Here is a 13983-nt window from a genome sequence, read left to right on the forward strand (position 1 = left end):
CCTGTGTCGTGCTTTCCTATAATAAAAAGAGACTGGTTTAAACCACAATGACCCAACCTCAACCTACACAGTTTAACAGAGTCCCTTCGGGATGGAGAACTACAATGACATTTCCTATTGACTAGAGGTTGTATAGAAAAGTAATGCCTCCCCTTACTTTCTTTCTCCCAGCCCACCTGCCACTCCTTTATTATGCCCTCTTTAATTATCCCTCTCAGTTCCACTCTTCCTAGGGGGAGTTGTACTACAGCTTGCTTATTCAAGCTTTCTTTGGCTAAGCTGTCCACTNCCAGCCCACCTGCCACTCCTTTATTATGCCCTCTTTAATTATCCCTCTCAGTTCCACTCTTCCTAGGGGGAGTTGTACTACAGCTTGCTTATTCAAGCTTTCTTTGGCTAAGCTGTCCACTTGTTCATTTCCCTGAATCCCAGCGTGCCCAGGAACCCAGCAAAATGAGATGTCACTGCCTACCCTTACTTTAATTATTACTTTCAGGATTTCATTTACAATATCAGATCGAGCTTGAGATTTCCCCTCCCTTAACGCCTCCAGGGCCTAGCAGAATTCACCAGAGCAGTACAGAGACGCTGTCACAGAAACATCGGAAATGACACAACTCGCTTACCGCAATACGTCAGCACGTCAGGTGAAGAAGCATTCTGTGTTGCCAGCCGTTGTGCACATGTAGTCTGAGAAGTCTTCATGCACTGTTGGGTAATTAATCAGTAAGTTCATGTCTCATACTACTACTAATGTAGCATAGATCTGGGCATTTCTTTCAGACATAAAATCATCATACTTAATATGAGTAGTATGTTAGTGTGTGATTTTAAATACAGCTCGTGTCTCTGATTCTGCTGCATTGTGAGTCTGACGCTAAACCAGTGGAGTACTTGTTTAATCTGTCATAAAAAGTAAGTAGTTGCAACATTTAACAATTAGCAGCTTATGTATAGTTACATTATTCATATCCAATATATTTCCGTAGTGACAGAAATGCAGCTGAGTTAGACAGTCTGCAAGCAGAGGCAGCTTTACATACTCATTTCATAAACTGTAATGGAATCAAATAGACATAATAGATGGGTTTTTCTTTTAGAGCGGCAGCGTATTTCTACTTTTAATCTTAAAACTTTAAATCATTCATTATGTGCTGCAGTGTGTATTTATTTTTTGCATTTGCTTTATTATGCCATGATGTATTTTGTTGTTTTTTTCTGTATTTAAGTTACTTTTAGGAGTTTGACTGTAGTTCACTGCTGTAGTTCCCATGCTGATGGTATTTTTGTAACCTTTTCATTGTTTGCTGTTACATCATCTTTAAGCTTGCTGTTTGCCTTTCCCACGCACTTGAATTAAAGATAGATAAACATTACAATTGTCTCAAGTATTTCTACACTCACAGTGTGTACTCTACACATACCATCCGTAATACCTAGTCTGCATTACAATACTACAGCGATTCAGGATGGTGCCTTGCCCTAGGGTAAGTTTATTCACTGAACAAAATCTACATCCACAGCAACCACAAAATAGTACAATATGCTACAGGCTCATGACTCAGTTGGGACCATGTGGATGGAAGTAACATCTGTCACAAGGCCAGTCCAATGGAAACAAAAAAACATCACGTGTCACGAGCCAGGAAAGAATTGTGTTAGTCTTCTGACTCAAAGAAGCAGTTCAAATGGAGGTATTTTTTCAAGTCCTGTGAATAGAAAAGTGATGTGACGCATAAAGTAGTGTGGTGTGGTGTTTGAAAAATCAGTCATTACACACTGTTTTTAAATATAGTTCCAGATATTTTCAAGTCTCTCTTAAAACAAAACTCACAGGTACATTGAAATAGTTACTGATCACTATTATCATTCATTTCAGCAATCGAAATCTGCAAAATCTATCTTGTCTTTAGTTCAAATCCTGCGTTGTTTACATCCATGTTTACTTGCTCGCAGTGTTTTTCTTCAGTGCCTTCAGAGCCAGTGCGCTATTTTTTGTGGCGTGTTACCGCCACCAACTGTCAATCAGCAGGACGCCGGAAACCAGAGGGAGGAGGTGAATTTCACAACCCTCAGTCTGGCTCGTGCAGATGTGTCCTCGTGGGCTTGTGGTAGAGTTTACTAAGGGTCAAAACTCTAATATCTTTAACAGAAAGCCTGGAGTTGTGATGTTTGAAAGAAAACCGCATGTAGGAGTCAGGCTTAGAAAAGATGCTTTTGAGCTGAAGTGTAGGAGCAAGTGTTGCAGAGCTTGACCCGTACCAGGGACTGAAAGCTCAGGTTGTCTTGGCCTCTGCTTCTTTGATATCAGCTGGCATTTTTTAATCATCTGTCTCTTGTGGGTACCTCAACTTTATGGATGTGCGATAATAAATCACCTTTAACAAAAATTCACTAAGAATCTGAGCTCCAGTGGTTATACTCTTGAGCTGTTGAACCTTTGCTGGCCCTTAGTTCTTTCATTCTCCTCATGATTGCCTTTTACTTGCATTTATTCCAAATGTTTATCGTGGGGAAAAAGTCCCATTTCACAGATGATTATATCCTCTACCAGTAGGCCCATAATTTAAGACTCAACTAAAAGTCATGATGACAAACAAAATTTCCAACCCCAGTCACTTCATTTGAAGGGCGTTACACAGTGTAGGCTAGGGTTACATTTAGTCTATAATCTCAAAATCTGTGATGTATAATCAGGTATGACTAACACAGCTGCTTTATGTTCCATTCACCCATGCAGTATCTTTTTACAGGATGCTCCCAGAGTTTAACTGTAACTCCTCTGAGACACATCTCTACTGTGTAACACATTCCTTTATAACAGTTCAACTCTGCATTTATCAACACGTTTTATTTTTAACTGTATCACATGATTGTGTGATGTGAAAGGGGTCACTCATAGAGGCAATCCTACAGAGAATTATCACCCTGCTTTAGTTCCCCTCAGCTATACAGAGCCTTTTAACATCTTGTAACCAATTGCTCTTGCCCACAAATCTGCTCCGATTATCCACATTAAGAACCAAAGCAGGCATTTGTTTTTTAGCACATATAGAGATTGCTCAGCATCGATCACCAGACAGATGAAAGCCCAATTCCAAGACTTAACTTGTGCATCCCCCTGAGCCCTTACCCCTCTGTCTTGTGTGTTCACATGAAGAGAAAGGTGTCCTAATTCGTGTAGGGATGAAGGTGTAGGGAAAAGTGTTATGGCTACATGGGCCTCAAACAAAGGCCTTTCAGAGGCACACTGCAGAAAGAAAATGCTGGTAGTATGTCTTGGTAGCTAGTTAGGTAATGTTGCATTGTTATTGCTGATTTGAGCATGACAGTCCCTCATTTTGACATATTTCCATGTTGCATTTCTCTCTTTGATACGGCATGATACCTTAAATTTAACTTAAGTCAAGTAGTGAGGTTGCTGTTCTTTTTATATCAGTGCAAACTGGCAGGGTAGAAGTAGGTAATGCTAACGTTAGCCTACAGAGCATTACTAGTGGCCTGGTAATGAAGAAGTAATTTTTTTCCGATGACTTCTCAATTGATTGATAGTGTAAAACTTAAATCGTAATGAATCACAAACGTCCTGACAACAGCAAAAGCATGCCTATAGCCCACGCAAGAACTCACTACTGCCAGACAACATATTTGCAATGTCTGTCAACACTTGCTGCACCTGTTTACATAATCATTCATTTTCATTCATTCATAACATACCTCTTGAGGAGTTGTCTCAATTCATTCGGGAGGTTTTCAACTACTACCTTTTCTAAGTCTGTTCAAAGGGGCAAAGTGGCAATCCAAATTGAGGGTTAGGGGGGAAAATATGAAATGGGACTGGGCAAAGATAGCAACTTGCTGGTGAACACAGTGGAGCATTTAGCTGCTAGAGAGTTAGATAATTTACTCAGGAGGGGGAAAAATGGTTAGGTGTGTACAGCGTCACCGCTAAGGGCAGGTGCCACACACAATGTACGGAGGACACCAGTGCTGGAAGGGGCACCAAAACAGCCCAGTGTGATCATTATCAATCATAATTATACGTATTGCATTAACTCTCCCAGTAAAGGCCCTCTCAGACACAACAGGGTTTGAGCTGCGGTGCCGATGGTTTCAGTGCACACAATGCAGGCTCGCTAAGTGCTGCACTCGTGGTTACAGGTTAATGTTACAGTCATTAGTATCAGTTGCCTCTGCTGAGCAAAGTTTTTTGAAACTGTCTTTCGTATGACTAATGGGACAGTTCTGTATATATATATATATATATTTATTTCAAGAATAATGGTATTGATATCATATCATAGAGCATATCATTATTTCATTTGTTTTAATGAAGATGATTGCACACACGTGTTTGTGTGTGTGTTTGCTTGTTCTGCAGTTAGTTAATATACAGCCTGCTGTTTTTGAATAGTTGCAGTTTTTTATTTGTAACACTGATAATGAAAATATTTTTCTACGGCTTGCTTTATACGAGGATTGCACCCCCAGTTTGGAAGAAAATCACACAGATATTTGGGATATAGTATTTTCCATTTATTTTATTAACTATATTCTGTTAAATATATGTTACTTAATATGCGGGGCAAAACAATGGTGCTTAGGTCACCCAGATGGCCATCAGCAGCCCTGGATGTGTAAATAGGCAACCGTCTGTGAACACATTTACTATAACAGCTGTACAAAATAGCCTAAGTCATGTGTTCACCCCCTTCTTCACAAACAGTACATTCATTAACAAAGCAGTTAATTATGTGTAAAAAAATATTTATATATGTATATATAAAAAGACTGAAGTAGTTATTCAGAGTGAAAGCTCTTTAGACAGAGGATGTGAAAAAAGAGGTTTTACTCGAGAAGAGATGGTTTTTCCTATGAAGTTAGCGGTTTCAAGCATTAGTCCATTTCCTGCACTCTCTTTCCCATAATTGAACTGCCTTTCCTATCAGTGAGCCCTGGGCTTGTAATGGTTTGGCCGATTATAGCCACGTCGTTGATTAGTTTCCAGGCAGTTTTCATAAATATCTTCTTCTCTCTCCTGCTGTTGAGAGAAAAAAAGTAACAAAAATGAATTGAATGCAGCTCAATTATAACATATTGTCTTTACTTCACATGCTGTGAATCTCAAGTCATTGTAAATCTTCAGACTGTTTAAAAGTTGTAACTTCTTACATGACAAGATATTGATTTTTATATTTACCATTTCTGCACTGCGAGAACGACCCCTGCAAGAGAGTGACATTTTGTTTATATTCTAGCAATGTAATGCCATCAGCCATAATCTTTTTGAGCATAAAATTTCATGTTAAATAACTTACCCTGCACGTTTGCACACTCTTCGCAGAATGGCGAAAGCAATTATAAAGATCAGGCAACACACACAAGGAACTGAGACCGCCACAGCAATCAGTAGCTTGTTGAAATTTCCACTTTCTTCATGCTCTGGGGGGGAAAATATTAGTATTACACCCACTAGAAATGTAATATGCAGTTCAATTAAGCTGAACTTCATGTTAAGACAGTGCTATATTTGTGTTGGTAAGATCATTGTTTCATTAGGGAAGTTGAGGTGGTGTTTGCATGTCCTGTGGATTTTCACAATGCCCCCTGCACCAACATTTTGTGCAGTGATGTAGACAATATCAAGGCTTTAAACTTGACAAGCAATTTGTCAAACCCATATTATGTAGAAGAGAGACACTCCTGTAAGGTTTTGTGTCTCTCACTGAGAAAGTTCACTGTGTTGCACAGTTTGCAAACATGCAGTCAGTGCCAGCCATCACCTGTCTTTACTTTGGATTACGTGTGTGCGTAGTTCCTGTAGGTACCGTATTGCAACAGCAGCAAAGTAATTATTGGCTCTGTTGTATGTAATAATCCCACATTCATCCTGTTCCTGTTTACTTCCTATTTCTTTGTTGTTGTCACAGGGATTACCTCATCTAAACCTGTAATTTAGGACTGACAAGCTCACCTTTAATTATCAGCTCCCATTTCTGTTCCCCAGATCCTTTATCTGTGTTGATCTCACAGGTGTAGTTTCCTGTATGAGACTTCTCGGCTCTCTCTATGACCAGTGCGTACATCTCGCTCCCCGACAGAGATATATTTATTTTCAGGCTACGAGCTTCCTGACTCTCATCCAAGAGTCTCACTGGTTTGAAGGTTAACAGGCGAACCTTGTTCATTTTCCATGTCAGCTGAGTAAGCGTGTCGTTTGTCCTGTTCTTACAGTGCAGGATCACTTTGCTGCCAACCACCATAGAGATGCTGTTTCCTTCTGTGAGGGAAACATCAATTTTAGATGATTTCTCTACAACAATTATGTCACCAAAACACTAGACTAGAGTTAAGCAAAAGGTTGCGTACCGTATATTTTGAGAAAGATATGTTTCCTTGCCGAAAGTTAGATGAGAAGATTGATACCACTCTCACAGTTGAACACTAAATATGAAGCTACTGACAAGTAAGTTTCGAGTTCTTAAAAAGTCATAATGTGCTGTTCACCAAGTATAATGCCATATTAACAACAGAGTGTGGTCGGATGATTCAAACAAAGTGGATTTGGGGAATTACGTGTTGAGTTGCTGCAAATGAATACCATTAACGTTAACTGATTTAGGAAATTAAGGGAGAATTAAATGACTTGATTCATGGCACACTTTTTAAATAACATACTTCAGTCGGGAACACTTAAGTCAAAGAACGCTTTATTCCATTTGCAATATTATATTTGGCAGTATGGCTCTGTTCTGGGGTCTCTATGCCTTTCCTCGAGCCTAAGCAGAAAGCCTCTTCCACGTGCCTGCATGGAAAGCCTAAGGTGGAGAGAGCACACCTCTCTGCCCTTCCATGTGCAAACAAGGAAAGCCTGAGGAAGAGAGAGCAAACAGCCTTGCCCTTCCATGCGCCTACATGGAAAGCCTAAGGCAGGGAGAGCAGCAGCAAAGACACCCCCCCCCCCCCCCCCGGGAACAGAACAAAGCAGCGTCAATGACAAATAGAAATGACATTGATAAGTCAGTCACAGCAAGTAAAGGAGGAGCTGGGGTGGAGGCTGCTTACAGAGGAAGCAGCAACAGTAGGCAGGCCAGAACAGTTTAAATAGGGCGCCCTGAATGAAATTTGTCAATTGGTTGCATAGGAAGGAATCATGTGATCTATCAGCTGACTCCCTTCCATCAATCAGCTGCTCCATCAGTTGATTGGGCTGTTTGAGATCAGCTGATGTAGCTGGGATGTGAGCTGAGCTTGACATCGTGTCCTGCCTGAACTAACACTATGCTTAATTTTTTAATCTGTGAGTTTGGGTGAAAGTTTCAAGTGTGGGGCATCGGTAGCGTAGTCGATAGTGCCAGTGCCCCATGTACAGAGACGGTGCCTTGCTGCAGCGGTTGCAGTTTCGATTCCGGCTTGCAACCCTTTGCTGCATGTCATCTCTCTCTCTCTCCCCATTTCACACTGTCCTGTCAATTAAAGGCAAAATGCCCAAAAAATAATCTTTAAAAATAAAATAAAGTCATGAAGTCACGAGTCATTGGTGTTAAAGTACGAGTTGAGTTGTCTTTTTTTTCTAAAGTAATTAAGTTGTCACTCGAGTCTGGCTCGAGTTCAAGTCGTGTGACTCGAGTCCACACCTCTGGTAACTATCAATTGTAATTTGGGGGCCACCCCCCACCCCCAAGTATGCTCAAAATGCCAGGCAACCATGCACCACTGCCCAAAATAATCATAAGCAAATATAATCACTACCATAAATAAATAATAAACAAAGATGTAGTACTACAGTGTGATTTGTCCAAGTGGCGTTGCTGCACCTCAGCAGAATGTGCTGCTGGAGCAGTCAGTACATTCTGAGCATATTCCACTTACTAGCTTTGCGTAAAGTTAATGTTTCCATCAGTCATTGATGGCAAAGTGATTATTGTTTCACTGTCCCAGCACTAACACTACAGTCAGGACGTGCATGAAAAGGTAACATTAATGACAGTATGTCATTTTGTGCTAGAACTGTGATTGCGTAAACATTATTTTTCTAACAAGTATCAGTAATTGCATGAAATGGAAAAAAACTTTTTTGATGAGGTCAGGCTGATTTCAAAGTGCCAATCAATCAACCATCACTAATTTTAGCTATCATAGCTAAGCTATCTACAGCTATTTAGCCAAACATTTACCCAGCCAAGGGCGTAGGTTTAATTTTAACATTGGTGGTGACACATATTAAGGACATTTTGAACGCCAAACACATAATTTCCTGCAATCTGATGAAGTTTTATGCACCAAATTATGGTGGAAAGGTCTCTTTATGCAAATAAAATACAGAATTGAGGCTATAGGTGATGATTCAAAATACAAATACAGGCTGTACTCCTATATAATGCAGTAAGGCTCTCAGGTATTCTGTATGGCTTTCAAATATTTATTCTCCTATAAATCAGCTTTACTCATATATGTCATTCCTGCTGAGTCAGCACACATGTTGGCATAGTTTACTCTTCTTTTGGGGGAGAAGTAACCTCTTTAAATGTGCATGTGGCACCTGTTCACACCAATGATAAATTCATTCATTTTAATTAATTAAAAAGGCCCTGGGCTTTAATAGCTCACGTGTGAGTTCCTCTCATGTTCACAACTTTCTACACGTTCAAACATGACACATATCTGTGTTCTCTTAGAAGTCATAAATTCATTATTTAATTAAAATCAAGTCGTAATGTTTCAAAAAAAAAAAAATCTACCTGTACATGAGCTCATTGCTGATATTGATATGGTAGTATCACCTGCAGACTGACTGATGGACACAAAAACCTGTTTGGGACTCTCTCTGAATGACACAGAGTTTTAGTGGCTGTGCGCTGCTCATCACTGGAGGTGGAATACAGAAACTAACTAAAAACATTTTTGAGGGACCGTTTCGATTTAAATCATTAAAAGCACTGTCCCTTACTGAATCAGTAGGAGACGCAGTTTTCCCCGTAATTTTGTGCACAGAAATGTTAGAATGAGGACAATGCAAAGGAGTGCGCTCACATATTGGTAGGGGCAATTCTGTCCTCCCACAGTAGTGGCAGGGACATATGAAAACCTACGTCCTTGCACCCAGTGACTAATAATGGCGCTCATGGGCGTATTCAGCCATCGTTATCTTTAGCCTCACCTTTAGACTTGGTCCCCCATGTTCTGACTCCATGGCTAATGCCTTGGTTTAAAGGTAACAAAATCCACCTACAAGCACTTTTTAAGCCCACTAACTAACACCTCATATCTCGCTTCTTTAATCCGTACAGAAACCAAACTACAACAACGTCATTTCGTGGTTCAAACACAGCCTCACATTTACAATAAAGATATGAAAGTGGTATCAATCTTCTCATCTAACTCTCGGCAAGACAACAACAAACATTCTCAAAATATCAGACTATTTCTATACTATACTACTTGCCAGAGTAAATTGCAGACTTTTACCTGCTGCTGAGAAAATCCAGAACATGCAACATATCAGAGAAACGGTCTTGTTGATGCCCAGATATTTCCACAAATCCTCCATTACACCTTTAAAAAGAAACAGTTTTGTTAAACCTCATGTTTATTTGGGTTTATAATGTGGTCACCTTCAAACATATGGTCTGAAAAATCCCCTTTTCAAGAGTTTCCTGCCCAGCAATAACAGTGAGTCACAGACTAATAAAATTAAAGTGTTTAGAAAGTCACATCTTTTCTGACCAGACCCAGTCTGATAAATATAGCAACTACACTTACCGGTAGTGAGTATCTGTATCTGCTGTTGTGTCTCGTTCTAAGTTCCTTGAATCTTAACTACAGCCGTAATTTAATATTACTAAGGTAACAAAAAAGAGGAAACTGTATATTGTACTACGAAATACTGTGAATGACACAGCAGCCAGCATGTATGTGAGGTGAAGTTTAAACCTGGCCAGGCCTCCCACACACACAAGAAATGGTTTCCATACAGGAAGTGAATGTCGCGATGACTCTGATGGTCTGGTGTTTGTGTCTTTGAGGTTGCAGAGTTTTTTGTGGGCCTTTTCTCAGACCTCTGTCGATGCAATAGTTTGCAGAAATTTGTATTTTACTGTTCTACCCACATGACATCCTGAGTGTGAGAGGCCTTAGATCACATTGCATGCTTTACTTTTCTTTTTCATGTTTGAAAATGCACAAAAACAGTAATATTTAGAGAGCCTTTCAGAGCCAACTTGCAAATGAAAGTTAGTCTGCAAACTTTCATTTTCAGCTTTCAAGGGGCTTTATCAATGCACGTGAAGTGCCTCTTGATGCAATTGATAGACCTTCATCCAATCAGAGCAAGGAAACGTGACACAGTGCTGTAAACAGACTACAGTGTGCAGCGATTAGCTGTCATTATGTAGCATTAATATGTCTGTAAACAAGTGTTGAGTAGTACCTCAGCACAAAGCTCCACATTAGCTGCAACCATCTTGGTTTTGGTTTTGAAAATGTCTCAAGAGCATTTCCTTTTACTACGCTAGGTTTATGGTCACTGTAGTGTCACCAAGTGTGCACGAGCCACAATGACAAAAGGCTCTATCACATACTTTGCATTAGGCAAAATGACCTGAGCCACATCGGCTAGGAATTTGTTTGAACAGGAGGGGGACTGAATCCATTTGCCTGAGCAAATATGGTAAATGGACTTGCATTTGTATAGCTTTCTAGACTTCTGACCACTCAAAACGCTCGTACACTACTTGCCAAGCATTCATACCTACCATCCTACCATACAAGACGTGTTCTAACAACTGCTCAGTGAGGACACTTAAACATGCAGACAGAGGAGCCGGGAATCGATCTGCTGATCTTCTGATTAGTGGCTGACCCTCTCTACTTCCTACATGAAAACATGAGCTGGCAGATTCATCTGGTTCCCAGGCTATTTGATACTAAGTGAGTATGAAATGGACCTTGCATCTTGATTTTGTCAGACACTGTACACCCTGAAAATGTAAATCGAGCCTTTTGCTTTTGAATTTGAGATATCGTCACGTCAGCTCATATAATATGAAAATGACAGCAAAGGGCAGTTTGCATTTTCAGTTTAGACAACGGCAGCTTTCTCTCAAGCTTCTTTTGCAGTCAACCATCAACAGTTGAGGACAGGATAAAGCGGCTGCAAAACACCAACAAGATGTCACCATTTCACTGTTTGGTCTTCAGTTCAAGGTTGTCTGGAGTCTGAGCTTGTGTATGTCATAACAGGTGTGGCCATCTCATCCAGACAGAACACAAACAGCTGTTCTCATCTTAAGAGCCACATAACAAACATGCATGACACACCCAAATCCATCACATGCCATGACAGCACATAACTGCCATGGGTGGTTTTCGTAATGTGTATTTACTAAGATCAGTGGGCATGACTTGTTTCCCCATATCCATTTAAAGTCTGCCCTGTGTCTTGTGGAGACTCAAAGCATTGCTTTTACAGGAGTCGCTGATGATAGGATGCTGTCTCATTGAGGACTATCTTAATATCTTTCGCTGTCACTGTTACTCAAAATTTCAAAGTCCTTAGTCAGAGCACATTTCACTCAGGGTTGGGTATAAATGGATATCATGTAATCGCGACTAGTAAAGTAAATAAGTAACTATAATCAGCCCAGATTATTGAAAAAGTGGCATTAGATCATAGTTACATTGTCAAGGATTACTTAAAACTACAAAACTTTTTTTCATGCTATCAACTCGTCAACTTAGGAAAAGCGTGCCTGACATATAGGGTTTCTGTACAAGTGCTCCACCCTGTGGTGGACCCAGTGGTGTTGATGGAAGGTTCAAGCAGGAGCAGTCGTTCCAGAACAGTATTCCTGTCCTAGCAATTTTGCCATCACTGCAACTAATAAAATGTGGATGTTGGAGAATACACAGTACACCTGTAGCTTGTACCAGTTCGGTTTTTGTAAGGGGAATTTGATTTGACGAACTGAAGCAGTTTATTTGCATTGAAAATGTTTTTAAATGATTAAAGAGAAAAAATAATGTGTATTTGTGGAACTCACATTTTTGTGGCTTCATTATTTTTAGTATAAATTGCCATATTTTTAATCTTTGATTTTTAAGTCAACTGAAATAAATCCAAAAGTATTTATATTACTTTTTTTTGGTTATGTTACTAATTACAAAAACATGCCATGTAACATGTGTTCACTAACTGTCTACATTTCAAAGTTATCGTATCCAACCCTGCATGTCTGAGATACTGCTTCATTTGCCACTAGCGGGGTTTTTACACAATCCCACCCAGCAGTAAAATGATCAGTGTGGAATCTTATCTTCATCAGTGTTACATCCTGTGCTGCAGCCGCTTTTAGCACATCAGCTTTTTTCCCATCTGCATCCGACACATGACATGTGCTGTACTTGATCACCTGTTTTGACGATATAAATATTTTTTGTTCTTCTTCCTGTAGCTGCGGAATGTGCTTGTCTAAATGTTTAGGATTTCATCCAAAAGTGCCCCAGGGGTCACGGAGCTGCGAGTCAAGTCCTTTTCTTCGAAGAACAGCTTCACTGCATTTAAAGCTCTGTGATCAGATTTCTGGACAAACAATGTTGAGTTTGTAATTTCCACCAGGGATGGGAGAGGCATGTCTGTCACTTTTTAAAACCCTGTTCAGCTGTAGAGAGAAGATGGGAGTTAAGAAATAAATATGAAAAGCTCATCTGATGTTAATCAATACGTTGCGCTCACATACCTGATCTTTAAAAAGTCATTTTAAAGATAAAAGCATTATATTATGAAGTGTTAGGTCTCTGTCTAAACATGCTCTTAAGTACAATTAGTGCATTAACAATACTGATTCCTGCAAGACATATTAATGCCCTTGATTACTGGCATGTGTCTGGATGAATAGTTTCTGTCTCCACAGGGTCTAAATTTAGCTTTTCAGATACCAGCTACTCTTTGTCTAAAACTCTTGAGACCCTTTGTTAGGCCTCTCACGTACCTGACCATACATGGTGCAAAGTGCTGTGAGTTTTGGCTGTTTCTGTTAACTTACAAGGCGTCAGCATGTGTTTGTTTGGTCCTCTGTGAAGTTCCAGAGAGAGATTATCTGAAATAAAACTCCAAAACTCCAACTGGATGTTGTTGCTGTCATGACATTAAAGGCAAAACAGTGAATAAACATTACAGCTGTGTGTGGGTGTCTACTTGTTTGAGAGTTCTTCTCCCAATAGGAGAATAATAAAAATGCCTTTTACAATATTGCCCCCTAGTGGTAATTTAATCATAAACCTCTCAGCCTTTTATTAGTCATCAATAATCAGTCATATACTGTTTGAATAAGCCCTGTTTTTCCTAGTAAACCACTACACACTAAATGTGTTTAAGACTTAAAGAGCACTTGGAGCATCAATTCTCTGTACTTATATCAATTTCCTCCCACAGTACAAAGATGTGCAGATTAGGTTAAATGTAAATTTGCAGCATTCAAATGTATCTGTGATAGCTTGTCTGTCATGTTCTCATTTTTCTAAGACTAATATCTTTTTTAATTGTCTTCAAGCTTCTGTAAAGCCTACTTCCAACATAAATTAACTTTCATCTGTGTTAAACATGTTCAATCCTTGAATTTGAGGGAACAGGGCCTGGAAAGCCCTTGAAAAATCCTTGAAATTGGTGTTTAAGAAGGTGAGAGAACCCTGTTAATATTGGTGTGGTGTGTCTCAGTGGGACTTAACTTGAGTATTTCCTTTTACTTTCTGCTTTTACTCCTGTACATTTAAAAGTGAAAAACCGTGTGCTTTCACTTCACTAAATTTATCTGAGGGCTTGGAAGTTTCTTATTTTGCAGATTGAAATTAATCAAAATGTAATCAACAAATTATGGTGTATCATAATAGATGAACATAAGACACAATTCACCCAAATGTATGAAAAGTAGTTAAAATGAGCTCCACCTTTACCCACTAAGACATTAAAGTGATGTACCCATTAAT

The 13983-nt window shown here is 39.6% G+C and overlaps 1 protein-coding gene across 1 annotated transcript; it reads right to left on the reverse strand.

Moving 5' to 3' along the window:
* Window positions 1-6: 6 nt before the first annotated feature.
* Window positions 7-13182, reverse strand: LOC126393109 (uncharacterized). Its single transcript, XM_050048978.1, has 6 exons — window positions 9469-13182; window positions 5975-6280; window positions 5319-5442; window positions 5201-5225; window positions 299-5041; window positions 7-176 (listed from the first exon to the last, which is right to left on the reverse strand). Exons 1-5 carry the CDS (start codon window positions 9548-9550, stop codon window positions 4946-4948), a joined length of 633 nt encoding a protein of 210 aa, XP_049904935.1. The 5' UTR covers window positions 9551-13182; the 3' UTR covers window positions 7-176; window positions 299-4945.
* Window positions 13183-13983: the final 801 nt, after the last annotated feature.

This window comes from Epinephelus moara, chromosome 7 (genome assembly GCF_006386435.1).
Source record: "Epinephelus moara isolate mb chromosome 7, YSFRI_EMoa_1.0, whole genome shotgun sequence".
In the NCBI taxonomy this organism is placed as follows: Eukaryota; Metazoa; Chordata; class Actinopteri; order Perciformes; family Serranidae; genus Epinephelus; species Epinephelus moara.

Excerpts from the sequence above, each read along its gene's own strand:
- LOC126393109 (XM_050048978.1), bottom strand. The coding sequence starts at position 9,550 with ATGGAGGATTTGTGGAAATATCTGGGCATCAACAAGACCGTTTCTCTG. Across the intron at positions 6,281-9,468 it reads CTGGATTTTCTCAGCAGCAG|AAGGAAACAGCATCTCTATG; the intron begins GTAAAAGTCTGC and ends TTTCCCTCACAG. Across the intron at positions 5,443-5,974 it reads ATGGGAGCTGATAATTAAAG|AGCATGAAGAAAGTGGAAAT; the intron begins GTGAGCTTGTCA and ends TTTCCCCCCCAG.